This window comes from Danio rerio, chromosome 7 (genome assembly GCF_049306965.1).
Source record: "Danio rerio strain Tuebingen ecotype United States chromosome 7, GRCz12tu, whole genome shotgun sequence".
NCBI lineage: Eukaryota > Metazoa > Chordata > Actinopteri > Cypriniformes > Danionidae > Danio > Danio rerio.
In genome coordinates this window covers 64,082,471-64,103,659 of record NC_133182.1, presented here as the reverse complement: position 1 = coordinate 64,103,659, position 21,189 = coordinate 64,082,471, and the positions used below count along the sequence as shown (strand labels likewise).

Below are 21,189 nucleotides of genomic sequence, written 5' to 3'. Positions count from 1 at the left end.
GTAATCACAATACCGTGAAACCGTGATATTTTTATCCAAGGTTTTCATAACATCAGAATGTTATACCACCACATGCCTATTTATATTATTATCTCACCAGACTTTCTTCTAATCCAAGTCAAAGTAACAAAAAACTACTACTGTGCACCAGTATAATCCACATGTAAAAGCAAGCAATAACATCGCAATAACATTCTCAGCTCAGCAGAATATTTGCTATAGCTAATAGGTCTTGCTTGTCGTAGATAATATCGCTGGCCTTGTTATAAATGCATTAAAGGTCTGTCACGCAATATGGAGACCAAAGCTCAGAGCAGGTCCCAGAGTCCCCGGTCAAATCTCAAAGAGATGTAGCAACTTCTCCAAACATGCAGAACATGTGGAGAGCTTGTGTCGCATCTGTTGGAACAGGACTGAACTTGATATCCCGAGACTAACAGCCTGTTTGAGTTTCTTAAATGACAGGGAAGGAATCCTTGTGATGAAATATTCTGATGGGAAAAAAAAAAGATTCTGATGGTCTTTTTCATCCTTTGCTCAGTGAGAAACTAGGGTGTAATATAATTAGCTCTTTAATGCTGGCCTGATCATGTTGTGGTTTTTAATATTATGAATGATTTGCAGCATCATAAGCATTGTCAGGTTTAATATTGCCAATGGACCCTTTTCAGAAGACTGTTATGACGTGTTTAACAGTCATCATAATATTAAATCCATAAAAGGTTTGAATATTTTGATTTTAAAAATAAAACCGTATGAACATTTATGTATGTATTATATCATCTTTGTGTCAAATCACAAAAAAAGAATTACTGCTTGTGCGAGGTGTTTCTAATGTAGGCTAGAGTCTATGAAATCGCGACAGTGAATCTGACATTATTTTTTCCTCTGGCTGCTGTGTCACATTAATTATTTTTCTTTTTTCTCAAAATCTTGATAACACCATCAAGGAGTTTTTCTTTAATTATTTCAACAAATAGAGTTGAAAAAAAAACTGGGGCTAAAAATTTCGACCTTAAAATGTTTTTTTTTTTTTTTTTTTTATAAATAACTGCTTTTATTGTAGCTGAAATAAAACAAATCAGACTCTCTTCTGAAGAACAAAAAATATTATCAGACATACTGTGAAAATATCCTTGCTTAAATATCATTTGGAAAATATTTAAAAAAGAAAAAAATCAAAGAGGGACTAACAATTCTGACTTTAACAATTAGCTTTCCAAGCTGTAGCTCCATTGTGTCTGCCAGTTATGTCAGGGCAAAAGTAATACTGTTACTGTTTTATCCCACTGCTAATAATGATTCACAAATGAGTTCCATTTGGATGTTTTGTAAATTAATGCACAATGTCAATGATAATAGGTTGGGCTAATTTTGAAATATTTGATGAAAATAAAATTTCATATGAAAATATATTCATATTTTTTCACAGAGATAAATAAATATGTTTGCAGTTAACATATTAACAAGGTCATAGTCAGGTATATTTAATTTATACAATATTGCTGTGTTACTTTTGTCCCCGCTGATGTGTAAAATTGAAATCCTATATATAATATATAATTAATTCCTAATTGAAATAATTATAGTTTAATATTAGCTCTGGACCCTGCATCTCAAATATAAGGAACATGGAAGGTGACTGAATAGAATAGTAAAGAAGTTTGTGTTTGGGTATTAACGTTCACCCAGTATTTGTTGCTTCTCTTTTTCTTATGCTTCTTTTATGTTATGTATATTTTATTAAAGCATTTTCACTTTTGGCTAATTATTGTTGACTGTCGTTTCATTGCAGGGTTTCTGTTTTTTGGAATTTGTCAAAAAAATTAAAAGCTTTTATAAAATCTTCAATCTGTTTGCTAAATTAATAGAATATGTTTTAAACCTACAGAAGGACGCATGGGAATCACTGGTCCCTTTATTAAAAATTGTTTAATTCTCCATTTTTGAAGCTGGTAGTACACAAAAATAATGTGGTTTTAAAATGTCCAAATCATTCAGACAGTTTTTAAGTAGAAGGCATCAGGCTTTCATTGACTTGATTTAATAAGAAATAAAATCATTGTGGGCCTGCAATGGCAATACTACACTATTTAAAGTAAGGTAGGGCCCCAAAATTCTTCTTCTTAGGTATGTACAGGACTGGCCCTGGTTAAAAGTGAAATTTTGTTCTGAAGTTGTGAAGTTGTGTATTTTTCTTAGACAGAAATCTAATTTCTGTCTAACACTTTATTTATTTATTTATTTATTTATTTATTTATTTATGAATGAATGAATGAATGAATGAATGAATGAATGAATGAATGAATGAATGAATGAATGAATGAATGAAAAATAGTTTATCCATGCTCATTCCTAGATATGTAATTCGGAAGTTCTGATATATTTATTAATAATGCTGGCTCAAGAGCTACAGTATGCTATAAAGTATGTCATAAATTGCAGCCTGTATGTTTTAAATCCACTATTTCAGTGTTTTAAAATCACCTAACATTTTTTGACTCTTCAATCCTAATGACCAACTATGTTTTAGTTATTTGCAATGTATGATTCTATTTTGTTTAAGAATTCACTTTTATTTGTAATTATTAATTTCAAAAGTAGCAAAAACATGCAAATAGTTCTATAGGATTATTTGGACAGCACCGGTACAGTACGGTTCTGTACAGTATATTTGGAATTCGCCAACCAAATATAATGTCCACTCGCTTGAGAATCTGACTATGTTGCTTGAGCTGCATGTTTTTGAATTGCTGTGTTACATTTTACCCACCCATGTGTTACTTTTGTCCCCATTTATGTGTATTTAATATGTATTTATGCTAAAAGTTAAATTATTCTGAAGTTGTAATAGATAAGTGGAAAGAATCCACTTTTATAGGTTAGTAACCAATTAAAAAACAAATTTCTGTCTAAAACTATTTGTTTTATTTATTTGTTTATGAAAAATGGTTCATCCCTGCTCTTTCATATATGTCATTGAGAAGTTCTGATATGTTTTAAGAATGCTGGTTCAAGAATGAGGCTATAAAGTATGTCATATAAACTGTAGTTATTAAAAATTGTAGCCTACTGTATGTTTTAATACACTATTTTAGTGTTTTAAAATTATAAACAGTTTTTCACTCACCAATACTATTAATTAAATGTTTTTTTTTTCTTCTTCTTCTTCTTGTTTAGTGTCTGATACTATTTCGTTATGAATTCACTTTTAATTTGGATCCTACAATTCAAAAGTACCAAAACATAGGCGAATAGCCCATATGGTGACTTGGACAGCACCGGTACGGTACGGTACTGTAGCCTACTGTATATTTATAATTCGCGAAAGAATCGGCTCATATTGTATCTACACTCGCTTGGGAATCCGACTACATAGGTCGAGCTGCTGTTTTTGACTCAGCAGAATGGACAGAGTCATTCGTTCGGGTATCTCTTACTACAATGGGCGGCGCGCTGTGCTGTTATTAGGCTGGCTTGAGAAACAAGCCAGACTACTGAAATCCTATTTAAACTTATTATTTTTTTTATATATTATTCTTCTTCTTCTGAGACTAAAATTCAAAATCTATCTCCTCCTAGAGCTTTCGAGCTATGACCACCAAACTCACACCAGACCTCCAAACTATTCTGACTCGGTATGCCATATCTTTTCCGACTGATCCGACTTTCGATTTTCCGAAAAACGTCCCGGGACCGTCGGAAAAATCCCATAGACTTAACATTGGACCAAACTTTGTGACCTCATAACTCTGCGTCAGACTGTCACACAGACTTCTAACTGAGCTCATTTAACTCAGACTCTCCAACTGCCAATGACTAATCACCTTTAAACCTTCTAGCCACGCCCTAGCAACCACTTTTGGACCCTAGAAACTGTCCCATAGACTTCCATTCAAAAGTCTGTCATTGACTTTACATGGGACCAAACTTTGTGAGCTCATAACTCTGCATCAGACTGTCATAGTGACTAATGACTGAGCTCATTTAACTCAGACTACCAAACTGCCAATTACTGATGAGCTTATAACTTTCTAGCCACACCCTAACTACCAGATACTGCACCCTAGCAACAACTGTCCCATAGACTTCCATTGCAAAAGACTGTCATTGGCTTAACATTAGATCAAACTTTGCGACCTCATAGCTTTCCATCAGACTGTCATACTTATGGGTGAGCATTATCTATCTATCTATCTATCTATCTATCTATCTATCTATCTATCTATCTATCTATCTATCTATCTATCTATCTATCTATCTATCTATCTATCTATCTATCTATCTATAAACTGTTTTTATCTATCTATCTATCCATCCATCCATCCATCCATCCATCCATCCATCCATCCATCCATCCATCCATCCATCTAACTAAACTGTTTTATCTATCTATCTATCTATCTATCTATCTATCTATCTATCTATCTATCTATCTATCTATCTATCTATCTATCTATCTATCTATCTATCTATCTATCTATCTATCTATAAACTGCTTTTATCTATCTATCTATCTATCTATCTATCTATCTATCTATCTATCTATCTATCTATCTATCTATCTATCTATCTATCTATCTATCTATCTATTTATAAACTGTTTTAATCTATCTATCTATCTATCTATCTATCTATCTATCTATCTATCTATCTATCTATCTATCTATCTATCTATCTATCTATCTATCTATCTATCTATCTATTTATAAACTGTTTTAATCTATCTATCTATCTATCTATCTATCTATCTATCTATCTATCTATCTGTCTGTCTGTCTGTCTGTCTGTCTGTCTGTCTGTCTGTCTGTCTGTCTGTCTGTCTGTCTGTATATCTATCAACTCTATCTATCTATCTATCTATCTATCTATCTATCTATCTATCTATCTATCTATCTATCTATCTATCTATAAACTGTTTTTATCTATCTATCTATCTATCTATCTATCTATCTATCTATCTATCTATCTATCTATCTATCTATCTATCTATCTATCTATAAACTGTTTTTATCTATCTATCTATCTATCTATCTATCTATCTATCTATCTATCTATCTATCTATCTATCTATCTATCTATAAACTGTTTTTATCTATCTATCTATCTATCTATCTATCTATCTATCTATCTATCTATCTATCTATCTATCTATCTATCTATCTATCTATCTTCAAACTATTTTAATCTATCTATCATGCTAGTAACATGCTAATTCATGCTAGAATCATACTAGTAACATGCTAATTCATGCTAGAATCATGCTAGTAACATGCTAAGTCATGCTAGAATTATGCTAATTCATGCTAGTAGCATGCTAATTTATGCTAGAATCATGCTAATAACTTGCTAATTCATGCTAATTTATGCTAGATTCATGCTAGTAGCATGCTAATACATGCTAGAATCATGCTAATCCATGCTAGAATCATGCTAATTCATGCTAGTAACATGCCAATTCATGCTAGAATCATGCTAATTCATGCTAGAATCATGGTAGTAACATGCTAATTCATGCTAGAATCATGCCAATTCATGCTAGAATTATGCTACTAACATGCTAATTCATGCTAGAATCATGCTAATAGCATGCTAAGTAATGCTATAATCATGCTAACAACATGCTAATTCATGCTAGAATCATGCTTATAACATGGTAATTCATGCTAGAATCATGCTAGTAACATGCTAATTCATGCTGGAATCATGCTAGTAACATGCTAAGTCATTCTAGAATCATTCTAATTCATGCTAGAATCATGCTAATAACTTGCTAATTCATGCTAATTTATGCTAGATTCATGCTAGTAGCATGCTAATCCATGCTAGTATCATGCTAATTCATGCTAGAATCATGCTAATAACCATGCTAATTCATGCTAGAATCATGCCAATTCATGCTAGAATTATGCTAGTAACATGCTAGTTTATGCTAGAATCATGCTAATAGCATGCTAAGTCATGCTAGAATCATGCTAACAACATGCTAATTCATGCTAGAATCATGCTAATAACATGCTAATTCATGCTAGAATCATGCTAATTCATGCTAGAATCGTGCTAGTAACATGCTAATTCATGTTAGAATCATGCTAGAACATGCTAGTTCATACTAGAATCATGCTAGTAGCATGCTAATACATGCTAGAATCATTCTAATTCATGTTAGAATCATGTTAGAATCACGCTAGTAACATGCTAATTCATGCTAGAATCATGCTAGTAGCATGCTAATCCATTCTACAAAAATGCTAATACAATGCTAAGTTATGCTAGAATCATGCTAACAACATGCCAATTCATGCTAGAATCATGCTAATTAATGCTAGAGTCATGCTAGTAACATGCTAATTCATGCTAGAATCATGCTAGTAGCATGCTAATCCATGCTAGAATCATGCTAATAACATGCTAAGTCATGCTAGAATCATGCTAACAACATGTTAATTCATGCTAGAATCATGCTAATTAATGCTAGAATCATGCTAGTAACATGCTAATTCATGCTAGAATCATGCTAATTCATGCTAGTAGCATGCTAATCCATGTGAAAATCATGCTTATAGCATGCTAAGTCATGTTAGAAACGTGCTAATTCATGCTAGAATCATGCTAATTTATGCTAGAATCATGCTAATAACATGCTAGTTCATGCTAGAATCATGCTAGTAACATGCTAATTCATGCTAGAATCATGCTATATTATGCTAGTAACATGCTAATTCATGCTACTTTGTGCTAGAATCATGCTAGTAACATGCTAATTCATGCTAGAATCATGCTAAACTTTAAACTACTTTAAACTTAAAACTGCTTTAAGACTTTAAACTACTTTAAACTTAAAACTGCTTTAAAACTTTAAGCTACTTAACTTAAAACTGCTTTAAAACTTTAAGCTACTTTTAACTTAAAATTGCTTTTTAAAACTTAAAAATTAAAGCTTTCTCAAGCCAGCCTAAAGTTTGTCTCGACGAACTTTAATAATCTAGTTGTTTCATGCTGTAGATTTAGCAGGCTACTATGCGTTTTTGAATAGGTATACGTGCTTCTAGCCGTTCAATAATTGCCTATTTTCTTGTTTGACTGAACGCGCCGTTAACCCAATCTAAAGTCAATGAAATCATTCGAGTCATGCCTTAAAAATGGATCCAGCTGTGAAAACGAACCGGTTTCGGAGGATCAACTTTTATGTCTCAATTTCAGTAGTACCGTTCGCTTGAACAATTCGCAAGGTTCCAGTTCATGTCAAATTTTCATTCTGCTCTTGTATTTCGGGTCTTTCTACAACTGCTGGCATGTTCTTAAGTGTACATTAGGATTGTTAAAAACAGAGAGGTTATAGTCTTGCATTAGTGGACATCATCATGGAAAGAAAGAAAATCACTCATGAATTATTTCTTAAATGCATTTTTTTACACATTAATCTAAGCAAACGACATATCTGTGCAACAAATCTGCACTTTTCTAAACGCTTCAAATGCGTTTTGCCTTGAAAAAAACTTCTTCACGGATGCGCGCAACTGGTTGATAAAAGAGAGCAACTTTCCAAGTAAGAAAGCGGTGTCTTACCTTCTTCCCGAGGATTTCCGCCTACATATTCCAGTAAGCCATTGAACAGAAAAACAGATAACATTACAAGCACATATCGTGTCGATGAAATGTGTCCGCTTTTCTGCCTGTGTTTGGTATACATCCCTGTGGCGGTCGGTGCTGTTCTCCGCCTCGCCTCGCACTGTGTTCACTCGCCAGCGTGAGAGGAAATAAGAAATGGATGGAACTGAACTGAGTCTGCTAAGCTCTGCCCTCTCGATTTGCGCGAACCATCATATGTTCGTTAAACTGTCCTACTAAAGAGTAGATAAGCACGAAGGATGCGAATCGAGAAGCCTTGGGCACTTGAAAGCACGCGCGCATTGCCAGGGCTTTCCTGCCGGGCATAGTGAATTTATGACTCATTGATCACTGTATTCAGCAGACCCCTGCTGAGAGAGGAGAAAAAACAGCTTAAAACAGCCTAAACTGGTTTGTTAGTCTGAAATAGAGGGTCTCCCTGGCGAGGCAAGATATATATTACTAGAGCATATGGAAATCTATTTCCACAGAATAAAAAAAATACAATTAGTAAACTATACATTTTTCATAAATTTGGCAAAAGTATGATATACATGGCAAAACAATGCAAGGTTCCACACAATTTCCTTATGCTGTCCCAAATCAAATCTATTAACTTAATCTTTTTACAAATAATTGTAATAAATTATATTATTTAAAACATTATAAAAATATTGTTTTTATAATTATTAAATTATTATAAAAATGACAAAGTGTATTTTTCTTAAACAATTAGGTTGTCCCCAAAACAACTTTGTAACAGTGTTTCAATTTATTTTAAATAAGTTGTTTAAGCAGCAAAAATAATTCTTTAGTGTAAACCAATAACTTTTTTTATTTAATGTGCTTTAAAAAAGCCTTAGTTTAAAAGTCAAAATGGTAACTAAATATGGAATAAGCAGCCATATTTCTGAACTAAATGTGCTTTATAGAAAAAAAGAGGGGACATTTTTAAAATTTTATTCCTTTATTTTGAGTTAGTGTTAACATCAACCTCAGCATGTCCATTTTTATGTCATAATTACGACTTACTAACTCATTATTTTTAAGTTTTTCTTTCAACTCTGGCTGTATGGTTAAATCTTTTATCATAATTATGAATTATGAACTATACTTTATTTTTTATACAGCAGAAATAGGCTTCTTTACTAATGTTTCAATTCAACCATGAAAATCATGATTCATGCTCAGTTTACAGTTTTTTATGCAGTCCTAGTGTAGCAGAGGCCAGCTAGTGAAGACCTTTCCAGGTAAACCACACTCCTCCTTGGTAGAAGCTAAAATTACCCACGAGAAAAGTTGCCAGTTCGATCCCAGCTCGGAGTGGGTTGGATGGTGTAGGACCAGCGGGGTTACATTGGTAGAGAGTCTTTGAGTATAGAGAAGAAAAAAAAACTCACAATGGAAAAATAGATCTTATAACTAGGCATACTGCAATATGTGACTTTATCACATTTAGTAATCAGAAAATGTAATGCCATTCAGATTGTAAACAATACAATACTATTACACCATCAGACAAAGGTTTTACAACACATGCACGTGCAAAACAGGCCTTCTGCTTCTTTTGAATATCCAGTCATAAAAAGAGAATGTTTTGAGCCAACCAGAAATACAAACTGTGGGAGTTCAAATTTGGGCCAGCTGCCTGTCATTTTTCTGCCTAAAAAAACATACAATGCTGTAATATATATTTTTAAAGCCATATGCTCTGCCACGTAAGCTTTGGGAGTACAAAACAAACCACAGAGCTGGATCAAATGGCCAGAATTCTCAAACATTAGTGCACAAAACAGAACATTTGTGGATGGTGGTGTTCACACACACAAGAAAAAAAAATACAGTATGTGTTTCAAAACTATATTATATTATTCATTAATTTTCTTGTCAGCTTAGTCTCTTTATTAATCCGGGCCGCCACAGCGGAATGAACCACCAACTTATCCAGAAAGTTTTTACGCAGCGGATGCCCTTCCAGCCGCAACCCATCTCTGGGAAACATCCACACACACATTCACACACTAGGGACAATTTAGTCTACCCAATTTACCTGTACTGCATGTCTTTGGACTGTCGGGGAAACCAGAGCACCCGGAGGAAACCCACGCGAAGGCAGGGAGAACATGCAAACTCCACACAGAAACGCCAACTGAGCCAAGGCTCGACCCAGCAAGCCAGCAACCTTCTGCCTCGCCCTATATTATATTATATTATATTATATTATATTATATTATATTATATTATATTATATTATATTATATTATATTATATTATATTATTCATTTTCTTGTCGGCTTAGTCCCTTTATTAATCTGGGGTCGTCACAGCGGGATGAACCGCCAACTTATCCAGCAAGTTTTTACGCAGCGGATGCTCTTCCAGCTGCAACTCATCTCTGGGAAACATCCACACACACTCATTTACACACACACTCATACACTACGAACAATTTAACCTACCCAATTCACCTGTACTGCATGTCTTTGGACTGTGGGGGAAACCGGAGCACCCGGAGGAAACCCACGCACAAGCAGGGAGAACTCCACACAGAAACACCGTGGCTCGAACCAGCGGCTCAGCGACCTTCTTGCTGTGAGGTGACAGCACTACCTACTGCACCACTGTGTCACCATATTATATTACATTATTATATTACATTATTATATTATATTATAATATATTATATTACACTACATTATTATATTATATAATATCATATTATATTATATTATATTATATTATATTATATTATATTATATTATATTATATTATATTATATTATATTATATTATATTATATTATATATACATTTTAGTAACTCCACATTGTGTTCTGTTAAATGCATAATATTATTACAATTTAGTTCTTGATTTGATTAAATAAGGCATCATTTATTTAAAATATATATATTTATTCATTTGCATAATTTTTTTTAATTCCCTCATGCTTTCATAATCTTAACTTCCCTCCCTCTTGCAATAATGCTTCGATGATATGAGGGAACTGATGCGAGGGACAACCTGTCACTAGCAATGTCTTCATCAACATTTTTTATGTGCATTTAGGGATGGCATGAGAGATGTTGGCAGGAAACACCAAGATGCACATAAATTCTTTAAAAGACCATAAAAGTCTTATGCTCTCAATTGAGGCCCATCATTTTTTTATACAATAAAGAAGACACACAGGTAAATGATATGGACTATTTTATTGAATAGGTTCCTGTTAAAAAAAGAAAACTAATTTGACTTGTTCAGATGATCATGTGACTATAACCAGCCGATTAGTCTCAGTGTGCAGTGTTTCAAATTTTGGCTTGGTTTAAACAAGCAATCTGTCTTCAAACTGTACTAATTTTGAATAAGTTATTACTTTGTGACCATATTAAAGTATGTTATATGTAATAAAAATGTGTTCATAAATCCTCTCCAGCAGAGTTATGGGAATGTGAAGTGTCCAACAGATGCACACTTCAGAATCAATCATCAGGTACTTTGAGAGGGGTCTGGCTGCAGTGCAATCTAAACTGCATGCAATGCTTTTTAATGGGCTCACCTAATCTCACACCTCAAAGTGACATCACTAGCTCCATTGAGTGCATTGTGTCTGACTGCATCTCTGATATATGCAGTATCAACTTGCATTATAAAAGCTGCATACTATTGGGTACTTCTGCCTACACTGATTCGTTGTCACATATTGTTCAATTACCTACACTGTAAAATGTAATAAGTTGACCTTACTTAGAAAATTGAGAAAACGATTGCCTAAAACTTTCTGTCATTCAAAAACTGTAATGATTCGCACTCAATTGCTTCGTACTGTTTTTATTTTTTATTTTTCTTACATTTTACGGGTGATTAAAAGACAGACGTTTTGGCACAAAGCCTTCCTCAGTGTGTGACATAATTCTTTAACTCCACCCTTTTATCCCATAGTCAATCACAATGTGCAATTAGTTAGACCGTCACTCCCATTTCATTACCCCTTAATCACACAATAACTTATAATCTTCACAGCAATAACAATAAACAATCTTCACATTTCCAACCTCATTCTACAGAGATAAAGGGCATCAACATTTTTTAATTAATCAAGTGTACATCAATACAATAAAAAATTCTGTCTAAATATAGTATTAATTTTAAGTGAGCATAACTTGAAAAGGTTTGTATTTATAGCGTCTTAATAAAGTAATTCTCAGTACCCGTTGACTCAAAACAATTAGTTGTGTTAGCTTCTTATTAGTGTTCACATTACTAGGAAAATATTAGGAAGCCGATTTGTTTAAAATGATCAAATAAGCTGAACTAAAACATTTAAGTAAAGACAAAAACCAATCCCTAACATTTTTATTCATTTATTCATTTTCTTTTCGGCTTAGTCCCTTTATTAATCAGAGGTCACCAAAGCGGAACGAACCACCAACTTATCCAGCATATGTTTTACACAGCGGATGCCCTTCCAGCTGCAAACCATCACTGGGAAACATCCATATACACTCATTCACAAACATACACTACTGTCAATTTAGCTTACCCAATTCACCTATAGCACATGTCTTTGGACTTGTGAGGGAAACCGGAGCATCCAGAGGAAACACACGTCAATGCAGGGAGAACATGCAAACTCCACACAATGTGTGATTGTACACTGTAAAAAAACGTCCATGATTTTAACAGTAAAAGTCTGTACAATCTACAGTGAAAAATCTGTTAAATGATTAACAGCTCATTTCTTGACAAAATACGGGAAATAACTGTAACAGATCTATCCTTTGTTTTTGTTAGTAGGCAGAGTGTCTGAAATCTCACCATACACCCTCATTCACTAGTCACTAAATTAGTTAATTAATGAAATACGGTTATTTTCATAAATTTAAACAGTTCTATAAAATTCCCGTATTTTTTACGGAAAAAAAACCTGGCAACCACAGCTGCTGGTATTATTCCGTAAATGAGGGTACTATCCTGCAGTTTTTTGTTGTTGTTTTTTTTTGTTTCTTGATTTTACAATAAAATACTGGCAGCTGTGTTTGCCACACTGTACAACCCAACAGTCAACTTTACCAAATGAAATGAGTGTAGTTAATCTAAAATTTACTTAAAGTTAATTCTACTAATTTGAAAAAAGTTTTGAACTCAGTGTTGAAGGTAACGAGTGAATTAAATACCCCCATTACTTCAACCTACTGTATATGTTCACAAAACTCATTAGGATTAGCTTTTTTTTTTTTTTTTACTTAAATGGTTTGTAGCAATCAGTTTCCTCAAATGGTTTGAGTTGCCTTAACTTTTTAAGTTTTACAGTACTCAGTTGGTCTGAGTTATCTTCATTTATTGGGTTTTAATATGCTCAAATTGGTTCGTTTACTCTATTGGATTGAGTTCACAGTACTCAATAGGATATGTTTTTGAACAAATGGTTTGTAGCAATCGGTTTCCTCAAACGGTTTGAGTTACCTTAACTTTTGGTGTTTTACAGTACAGTAGTCTACTGTTTTTAATATTTAACATTCTAGAATTTCATGTTACAGAATATTTCTGATTAAAAATACATTCCATAGTGTCTATTTTTCATTAAATATGTTTAACCTCTTAAATACAGAGAAAATTTCACACTTGTGTCCTTACTAAAAAGTATAAAAGATTGTTTTACTTTATTTTGATTTGTTTAAAATGCCTTAGCCAAAGTCTGCCATAAAAGGATATTTTTAGTGATAGTTTTTTCTGCTTTTTTTCTGCTTTCCAAAATTGTTTAATAAATTTCCATTTTATAATTTGTGCATGGATGATTATGTTTCAGCTTGTAAAGCAAGTTAATCCTAAGTGATGCAGAAAGAAGCTTCTCATTTATTAAACACCCATTCAGAAGACACATAAAATATTTCAAATGTTGAAAAGTGTACCTGTCAATATGGCGAATGAAGCCTCGCCTTCTAGTACAGGAGCTAATTAGCGATTGCTATAGAATGACAGGGTCTCGGACCAGATGTGAGTTTCTGCAGATTTTGTGTGATTTTAGAACATTTAGAAATGAAACAAAATAGACAGTTGTTGTTGAATTTCATTGGTTATTCATAATGTAAAAACGTAAACGAATGCTTGGCAAGCAATTTTTGGAGAATTTAGTGTTTCCCCATTCAAATAGAATGGCCGAGCATGCTGCCCGAGAGGCAATTCAAAGATGGCCACCAAATGAAATGACTTGCCTTAAAGGGACTTTAAAGATGTCTATCATTTCAGAAAGAGTCAAATTATTGGCATACACCAAGTAGAGATAACATCTAGGCAGACAGCTGGAATTATTAAAACCGTGTTGAGAAAGTGTCTAGCACATAAAGTAAGGTGGTTAGTTAGGACCATCATATTTTGAGAAAGAAATGTGGTCAGGGAAAAAAAAGAAAAAAAAACTTTAATGATAGACATTTGTGATCACCTACAGTAGTTGTATGGCGAAATTAAGACAGAACTAAGCAACAGCAGAACTAAGTTAGAGCATTACCACAGACACAATATTAAGGCAACTCAAGGGGTTGCAACTAAAAAGCTGTGTTGCCTTAAGAAAACCCCTTATCAGAGGCTAATCTTAAAAGAAAAATGGTTGTATTTGCCTGGCAGGCATAAAGGTTGGACTCTGGAGTAATGGAAGAAAGTCATGTGGTCTGATGAGTCAAGATTTACCCTGTTCCAGAGTGATAGGTGCACCAGGGTAGGAAGAGAGATAAATGAAGTGATGCATCGATCATGTGTGGTTCAGGAAGAATGAGGCACCATTTAATTTTTTTTATTGTTTTTTTTTTTTTGTAAATTGGCAACCCTAGAGTCCAAACCATAACCCTACCAAGAATTTTTGAATGTGCTGGCTTTATAAGGATGCAAAGAAGGACTTTGTGGATGCAACAGTCTGACTATCTCATTATCAACAAAAAATCTTGGCAAAAAGAGAATGCAACTCTGGCTGGGAATTAATATTGTAATATTGTAGGAGCATATTTAAACAATGCCATAGCGAATGTGTAACTGTGCCATTATTAATGAAAGTGATGCAGCTAAATATTATATTGTGTGACTTTTATTTTGCATGGGCAGTGTATCCTTTGTGTTCAATGGAGTAAAAAAAAAAAACTTGTAAATGTTTGGAATACTTGAGGGTGAGTGCATTTTCATTATTGCATAAACTATTATATAGATAAATTACCTCCCAGAACTGTCTCACAAAATTGTTTTTCTTAGCGTCCCCCTGCAAACACAAGATAACATGACAGTGTTTGTTATTGTGTGTCAGCCGCACGCTCTGAGGTACAAGCCATTCATTATGCAGGGAAAATAACTGCAGTGGTTTCACTGGTTTTTATTATACATCATTATACAACAATTTTCATTTTTATTATACATAATTTTCGTCAGTTTCCCAGAAAGTGCTAGTCTCATTCTTGGGAACACATGGGGTGGAAACAGGGCTTCATTTGCAAATGATTTATGCAAGTTCAAGGCTTTATTCCAGCTAACTTTGAAAGTTTGAATGAATAGATACTCACATGAGATCACAGCAGTACCAAATGACTATGATTCAACAAGTCACTCAGTTCCTGATGAATAAAAATCAAGACCAAATTATGACATGTCAGCATCAATAGGAAAGACCACTGTGATTTTTTTCTTATTTCATATACTGACATGTTTAGACACAAAAAGGTCCAAAACAATAACCAGCTTTCTCTTCTACTGTACATTTAGAATATGTAAGATAAGACTTCGGTGTCTCCAGGATATGCCTGTTAGTTGTGTGTGTCACCCCCAGGCTCTGAGGTCCAAGTTCAACTCAAAATGCTCATCAGATAATTTATAATAGCCTCCCAGAATCTGCCCATTTTGGTGTCTGATCACAATGTAGCTGTTTTTGTAGCCTCTGGCTTTAAATGCAAATGACATGCTTTTCCTCGCCCATCTCTCCGATGTGCATGTCTGCTTCTCATCATGCGTTATGTCCAAACGCAAATTCATGGAACTTCTACTAGTCCTGGCTCTATAATAGAGCAGATTTCTATTGACCCCATTGTTAAAATGGCCAACTTTACACCATGAATAAGGAGTTTACAGCCTGGTACAAAGAACAATTTTGGTTTATATAGCTATTATTACCCTTCATGACAACAGTGAGGGGGGGGGGGGGGTGATTTTATTATTTTTTTTTACAACTCATCCATTTGATTTATATTAAGTTTAGTTAAGTCAGCACAATTAAGGGCGAAGTCACTTGAGTGACAGCTAGGTCTCGCTGGTCGCCGTCACTTCACCTTCACGTTCTGGCTGATTAGCTGCTGAACTTGGCATATATTAATTGTATTTTTGTTTTGTTTTGTGTGCCTTTACACAGTCAGTTGCCTTTTGGCTTTCTTTTTGCTTTTTGTATTTCTTACAAATATTAGATGCTTTGGCATGCTGATTGCACTCAATTGTGCTCATAAACTATTTATGTGGCCTCGATTTCCCAGGTGAGTGAAATGATACACTTATATAACATTTCTTTAAATGTATTTGTTAAACTAAAGATACTTAATCATTTATATTTTTCTTCAGAACTTGAATGCACTCCAGGATCTGGCAGATGGATTAGCTGTAGGCTCTAGAACAATCATCCGATACGTTGTCATGCAGTTTTATGCCTGGATTTCATCAATAGCCTTGCATCTGAAGTGCTTGTATCTGAAGTGTTTGGAAGTAATTCGCATTTTCATCCTGTAGAAAAATATCATAAGATCAATTGATGGCTCAATGTATTACAGCAGTGTTTTTAAAAGACTAAACACTTTATTGTGTTCAGAACACAACTGGTCAGACTACAATCGCAGGTAATGAAGTATAAAGCGTTTCTCCCAAAGAAAGGCTGTCTTAGCAAAATGATAGCAGGTGTCAGTAGCTCCACTCACAATCTGCCTCTTTGCCCTTGCTGGGAATCCCCCCGGATTCTACATCACGGATACAATGTCCATATATATCTTTAACAGTCTATGGTTAAGGCAGAGAAACAATAGTCAGTAGGGGTGATTCTACACTGGTCTCATGTTTCGGTTCGGTTACGATTATCATGCCATCGATTCGGTTTGATTCGATGTCTCGGTGCATCACGGTGCATTGACGATGCTTTCTATACATGATTAGATTTTTTCTTCACAACACAATATTATTTTTTTAGTAAAATTTATAAATTTCTTTAGATTTATATTGCATTTGATTAATACAAGCAGTAAGCTATATGTACAGCACCTTTAATTTCACCTGCTCAAAGACAACACTCTTTTTAAATGTATTAAACAAAACTTCAATACATGCCAGAAGATAACACAAGCATTTAAAGCAAATAAACTAATGTAAGTATTACCTCACTTCCCTTTTGAGCGCTGGTTTACACCCCTATGATTGGTCATTGTCTTCGTGTCTGGATCCACAATTATTGCTTTAACAGCCAAGAGGAGAGAAAAGTTAACTCTCAAACAGGCCAGTGGGTCATATGTTCAAAGTGTATGTATGAGAGAGAAAAGCAGAGATGATTTTTTACAGCATCTCTCCCTAGTAGTGAAATAGAGGGATAATTAATTTATTAATTTTCTTGTCGGCTTAGTCCCTTTATTAATCCGGGGTCGCCACAGCGGAATGAACTCCTAACTTATCCATCAAGTTTTTACGCAGCAGATGACCTTCCAGTCGCAAGCCATCTCTGGGAAACATCCACACACACTCATTCACACACACACACACTCATACACTACGGACGATTTAGTATACCCAATTCACCTGTACTGTGTGTCTTTGGACTGTGGGGAAAACAGGAGCACCCAGAGGAAACCCACGCGAATGCAGGGAGAACATGCAAACTCCACACAGAAATGCCAACTGAGCCGAGGCTCTAACCAGCGACCCAACAACCTTCTTGCTGTGAGGCGAATGTGCTACCCAATTAATTATCTACCTTTTAAGTAGTAGGAGTGTTTTATTTAGTCACCCTCTCCTCCTTCGCCATAGTATTCCACTGCAACATTGCACATAGGAGATAAATGACGTCAGTACGTAATAAACAGTTATAATCTATTGCTGAACCGATATCTAATTGTCCCCATCTGCATCACGGTGCACTGAAAAAACAATTAATTTTGACACCCTAGCAGTCAGTGACAGAGACAGACTCAGATGAAGCTGAATTACAGCTTATTAGTCAAAACTACGAAGTAAGTAAATTTTATGTATTTGTGGTGGAGTTTATTCAAGCCTTTCTGAAATGATGAGTCACACACAACTGCAATTTGCAGTAGACTCTTTCTCTCTCACACACACACACACACACACACACACACACACACACACACACACACACACACACACACACACACACACACACACACACACACACACTCCCTTTATTGATCTGGGGTCACCACAGCGGAATGAACCACCCATTTTAAACTTATAAAACAGCATTTTGAAATGCAGCTGATCACAGAGAGTGGTAACATCTTTTTTAATCCCAGTTTCTTTACAAAAAAAAATGTTCTGTGGACATGTGTATACTTGTTATCATGAAGACCTGTCAGTCTATTCGGTGGCCAGGGAAAACTGCACTCCTACGTCACAATCTGGTTTGCCTTAAAATCACTAGAATTTGGGTCCTATTTTAACGACAGGAAATTTTTAAAAAGGCACTTTTTTTGTGCTTATACCCTGCAGAACATCAACATCATGATGTCATATTGATATTGCACTCCAGCGTACTCCAATGTTGTGGGGACATGGAATTTTGTTTGGAAATGAAAATCGGGTTGACGTCAGAACCCAACGTCCAGCTGACATCAATGTCCAACGTCCAACCTAAAATAAATCAACTATATACCACTAACATACCACTATGACGTCTATCAGACATTGGATTTAGTCACTTTCCAACACAACCCAATAGTATATGGATGCAGCCTTTATGATGCAAGCTGAGATTGCATCGCTCAGCGATGCAATGTCAGACACAATGCACTTAATGGAGTGAGTGATGTCACTGTGACAGGAAGGGTTAGGGGTGCGTTTAGGTGAGTGCATTAAAAAGCATTGGATGCAGCTCAGATTGCACTGCACCAGATCTGCATCCAGACCCCTCACACACATCCTGAAACCAACCAAATATCAATGTAATTTCATGTCATTATTGGACGTCAAAATAACGTTGTCTTTAGACCCTGGCTAGACATTATATTTTGGTCACCTGATGTCCCAACCTTAATAATCTAACCATACCTAATAATGATGTCTTATGATGTTGTGTGCCTGCTGGGTATCACTTCAGTATGACAAACAATACCTACACACAGTAGGACAAACAATACCTACACACAGTTCTGTCCAAACAGATGATTTTCATCATAGGTGCCCTATTAGTGATTTAAACATAAACCGATGAAGTTGTTCTAAAAAAAAAAAAATCTCAATAAATGTTTTTTTTTTTTTTAGCTCATTTTAAATAGGTAGCTTGAACAAGCAGCAAACTTATTTTTGAGTGTAAAAAGACCAAGACATTACAATTTCTATTTTTGATCTAACATTTGGTATCTTTTGAAAGGGTGACTTTTTCCCCTGTAAAAGTGTATATTATTGTTATGTAGTATGCAAATGTGCTGACTGGACTACGATCACTGACAACTATGAGCAATTTTCCCTCTCCTGAGTTCATGCCACTGAGCAAGATAACTTAGCCCTATGATAAATATTGCATTTGCACAAAGATGATAAATGATTTATTCCTGACCCTGAGTTGTGTCTTTTGTAAACTTATTTTGGGATGGTTTGTTTAATGGAAGAGCTTGTAGAGGTCTGGTGAAATAGAACTGAAATTAGAACAGTAAATCTTCTCAACGGGTAATTTGGCTACTGTGCTGTCAGATGTGAGCTAGGATATAATCTTCTGGCCCCAACTCACTGCTGCGCCTTAAAAGCCAGGTGGGTTTGTTCATTGATCAGAGAGGGCTTTAATCATAACTCATTGAAAGCGTCTTGTTGACCTGTGAACCAGAGGAGTTCCACATGTAAATGAGCGCAAATAATCAACATTCATGTTGCTATCAAGGTCCTGGACAGCCTGAGTGAGTCATGCTGTTTTGTGATTACTATGTAAATGTGAGTTATTACGAAAAAGGTGTAAAATGATTTTCTTTTGTTCTGATAAGATTACGAAAGTCGTGAAGCCTCATTAATTAGAATGCAAATGGGAAATGATGAGCTTCAAAATAATGCATAACGTAACCTTTATGAATTAAATATGCTCTAAGTTTTCTAATAATTTATTATTGGTATAATTTATTATACCCCCATGTTGTTGAAAACCTGTATGACTTTTTTGTTTATTATTGACTTCTATCATTCAATTCAAGTCAATTCCTCTGTATTTCTATAGCGCTTTTAAAACGTAGATTGTGTCAAAGCAGCTAAACATAGAAGTTCTAGTAAATTGAAACTGTCAGTCCAGTTTTCAGAGTTGAAGTTCAATTCAGTTCGGTTCAGTGTGGATAAGTTTTCACTGATGAAAATCTAAACACTGAAGAGCAAATTTATCAATGCGCAGCTTCACAAACCAAACCAAACCAAACCAAGCAAGCCAGTGGTGACAGTGGTGAGGAACGAACTTCACTAATAGACAAAAGTGAAGCAAAAATAAATAAATAAAAAAAATCCTCGAGAGAAACCAGGTGGATAAAATAGCCTAATGTAAAATCAAAAACCTAAAACACCGACACAGACACATTTTTCTACATTTTTTAATTATGGTGCACTGTAAAAAAAAACGATGTTTGTTTGAAACAATATTAGTTATAAAATAATTTACATTTGACGGTGAAAGCAACAAAACAAAAACAAACAATCCAAAACACATTTCTCAATTCTGATGTTTTCTTTAAAGAAAAAAAAATATATAGACAACTCCAACAAAATAATTCTGAATAATCTGATTTTGCCCACTTAGAGGATGTAGAGGGTTGAAAAATATATCTACACTGTAAAACCCAATAAGTTACAGTAACTCAAACCATTTGAGGAAACTGATTGCAACAAACCATTTAAGTTCAAAAACAACGAGTACTGTGAACTAAATCCATTTGAATAAAAGAAGCAATTTGAGCACAATAAAAACCAATAAATGAAGAGAACTCAAACCAGCTGAGTACTCAATAACCCAAAGGCAACTTAAACCGTTTGAAAAAAAAAAAAAAAAAAAAAAAAAAAAAAAATATATATATATATATATATATATATATATATATATATATATATATATATATATATATATATATATATATATATATATACATATATATGAGTACTGTGAACTTACTCCGTTTAAGTTGTAGTAATGAGGTATTTAATTAACTAATTACCTTCATTGTAATAAGAGATCAGTTACTTAAAGCGAGTAAACCAATTCCCTTAAAAAAAGCAAGTTGACTTTACAAAAATAATGTAAGTAAACCTATTGTAACTTGGAACTGTTAAGTTGACTTAATTTCATATGCAAATTGTGATCTCTCTTTTTAAAATAAAA

General features: G+C 34.4%; 2 protein-coding genes across 2 annotated transcripts in view; one reads left to right on the top strand and one right to left on the bottom strand.

The window, feature by feature from the left end:
* The window catches only part of adam19a (ADAM metallopeptidase domain 19a), a 227,908-nt gene extending 220,172 nt beyond the window's left edge, over positions 1–7,736 (bottom strand). The window contains exon 1 of the mRNA XM_005172361.6: positions 7,570–7,736. Within this exon, the coding sequence (XP_005172418.1) occupies positions 7,570–7,693 (124 nt within the window). The 5' untranslated portion in view covers positions 7,694–7,736. The remainder of the gene's footprint in view (positions 1–7,569) is intronic.
* The window catches only part of LOC141375164 (uncharacterized), a 340,778-nt gene that overhangs the window by 109,675 nt on the left and 209,914 nt on the right, over positions 1–21,189 (top strand). The window lies entirely within an intron of this gene.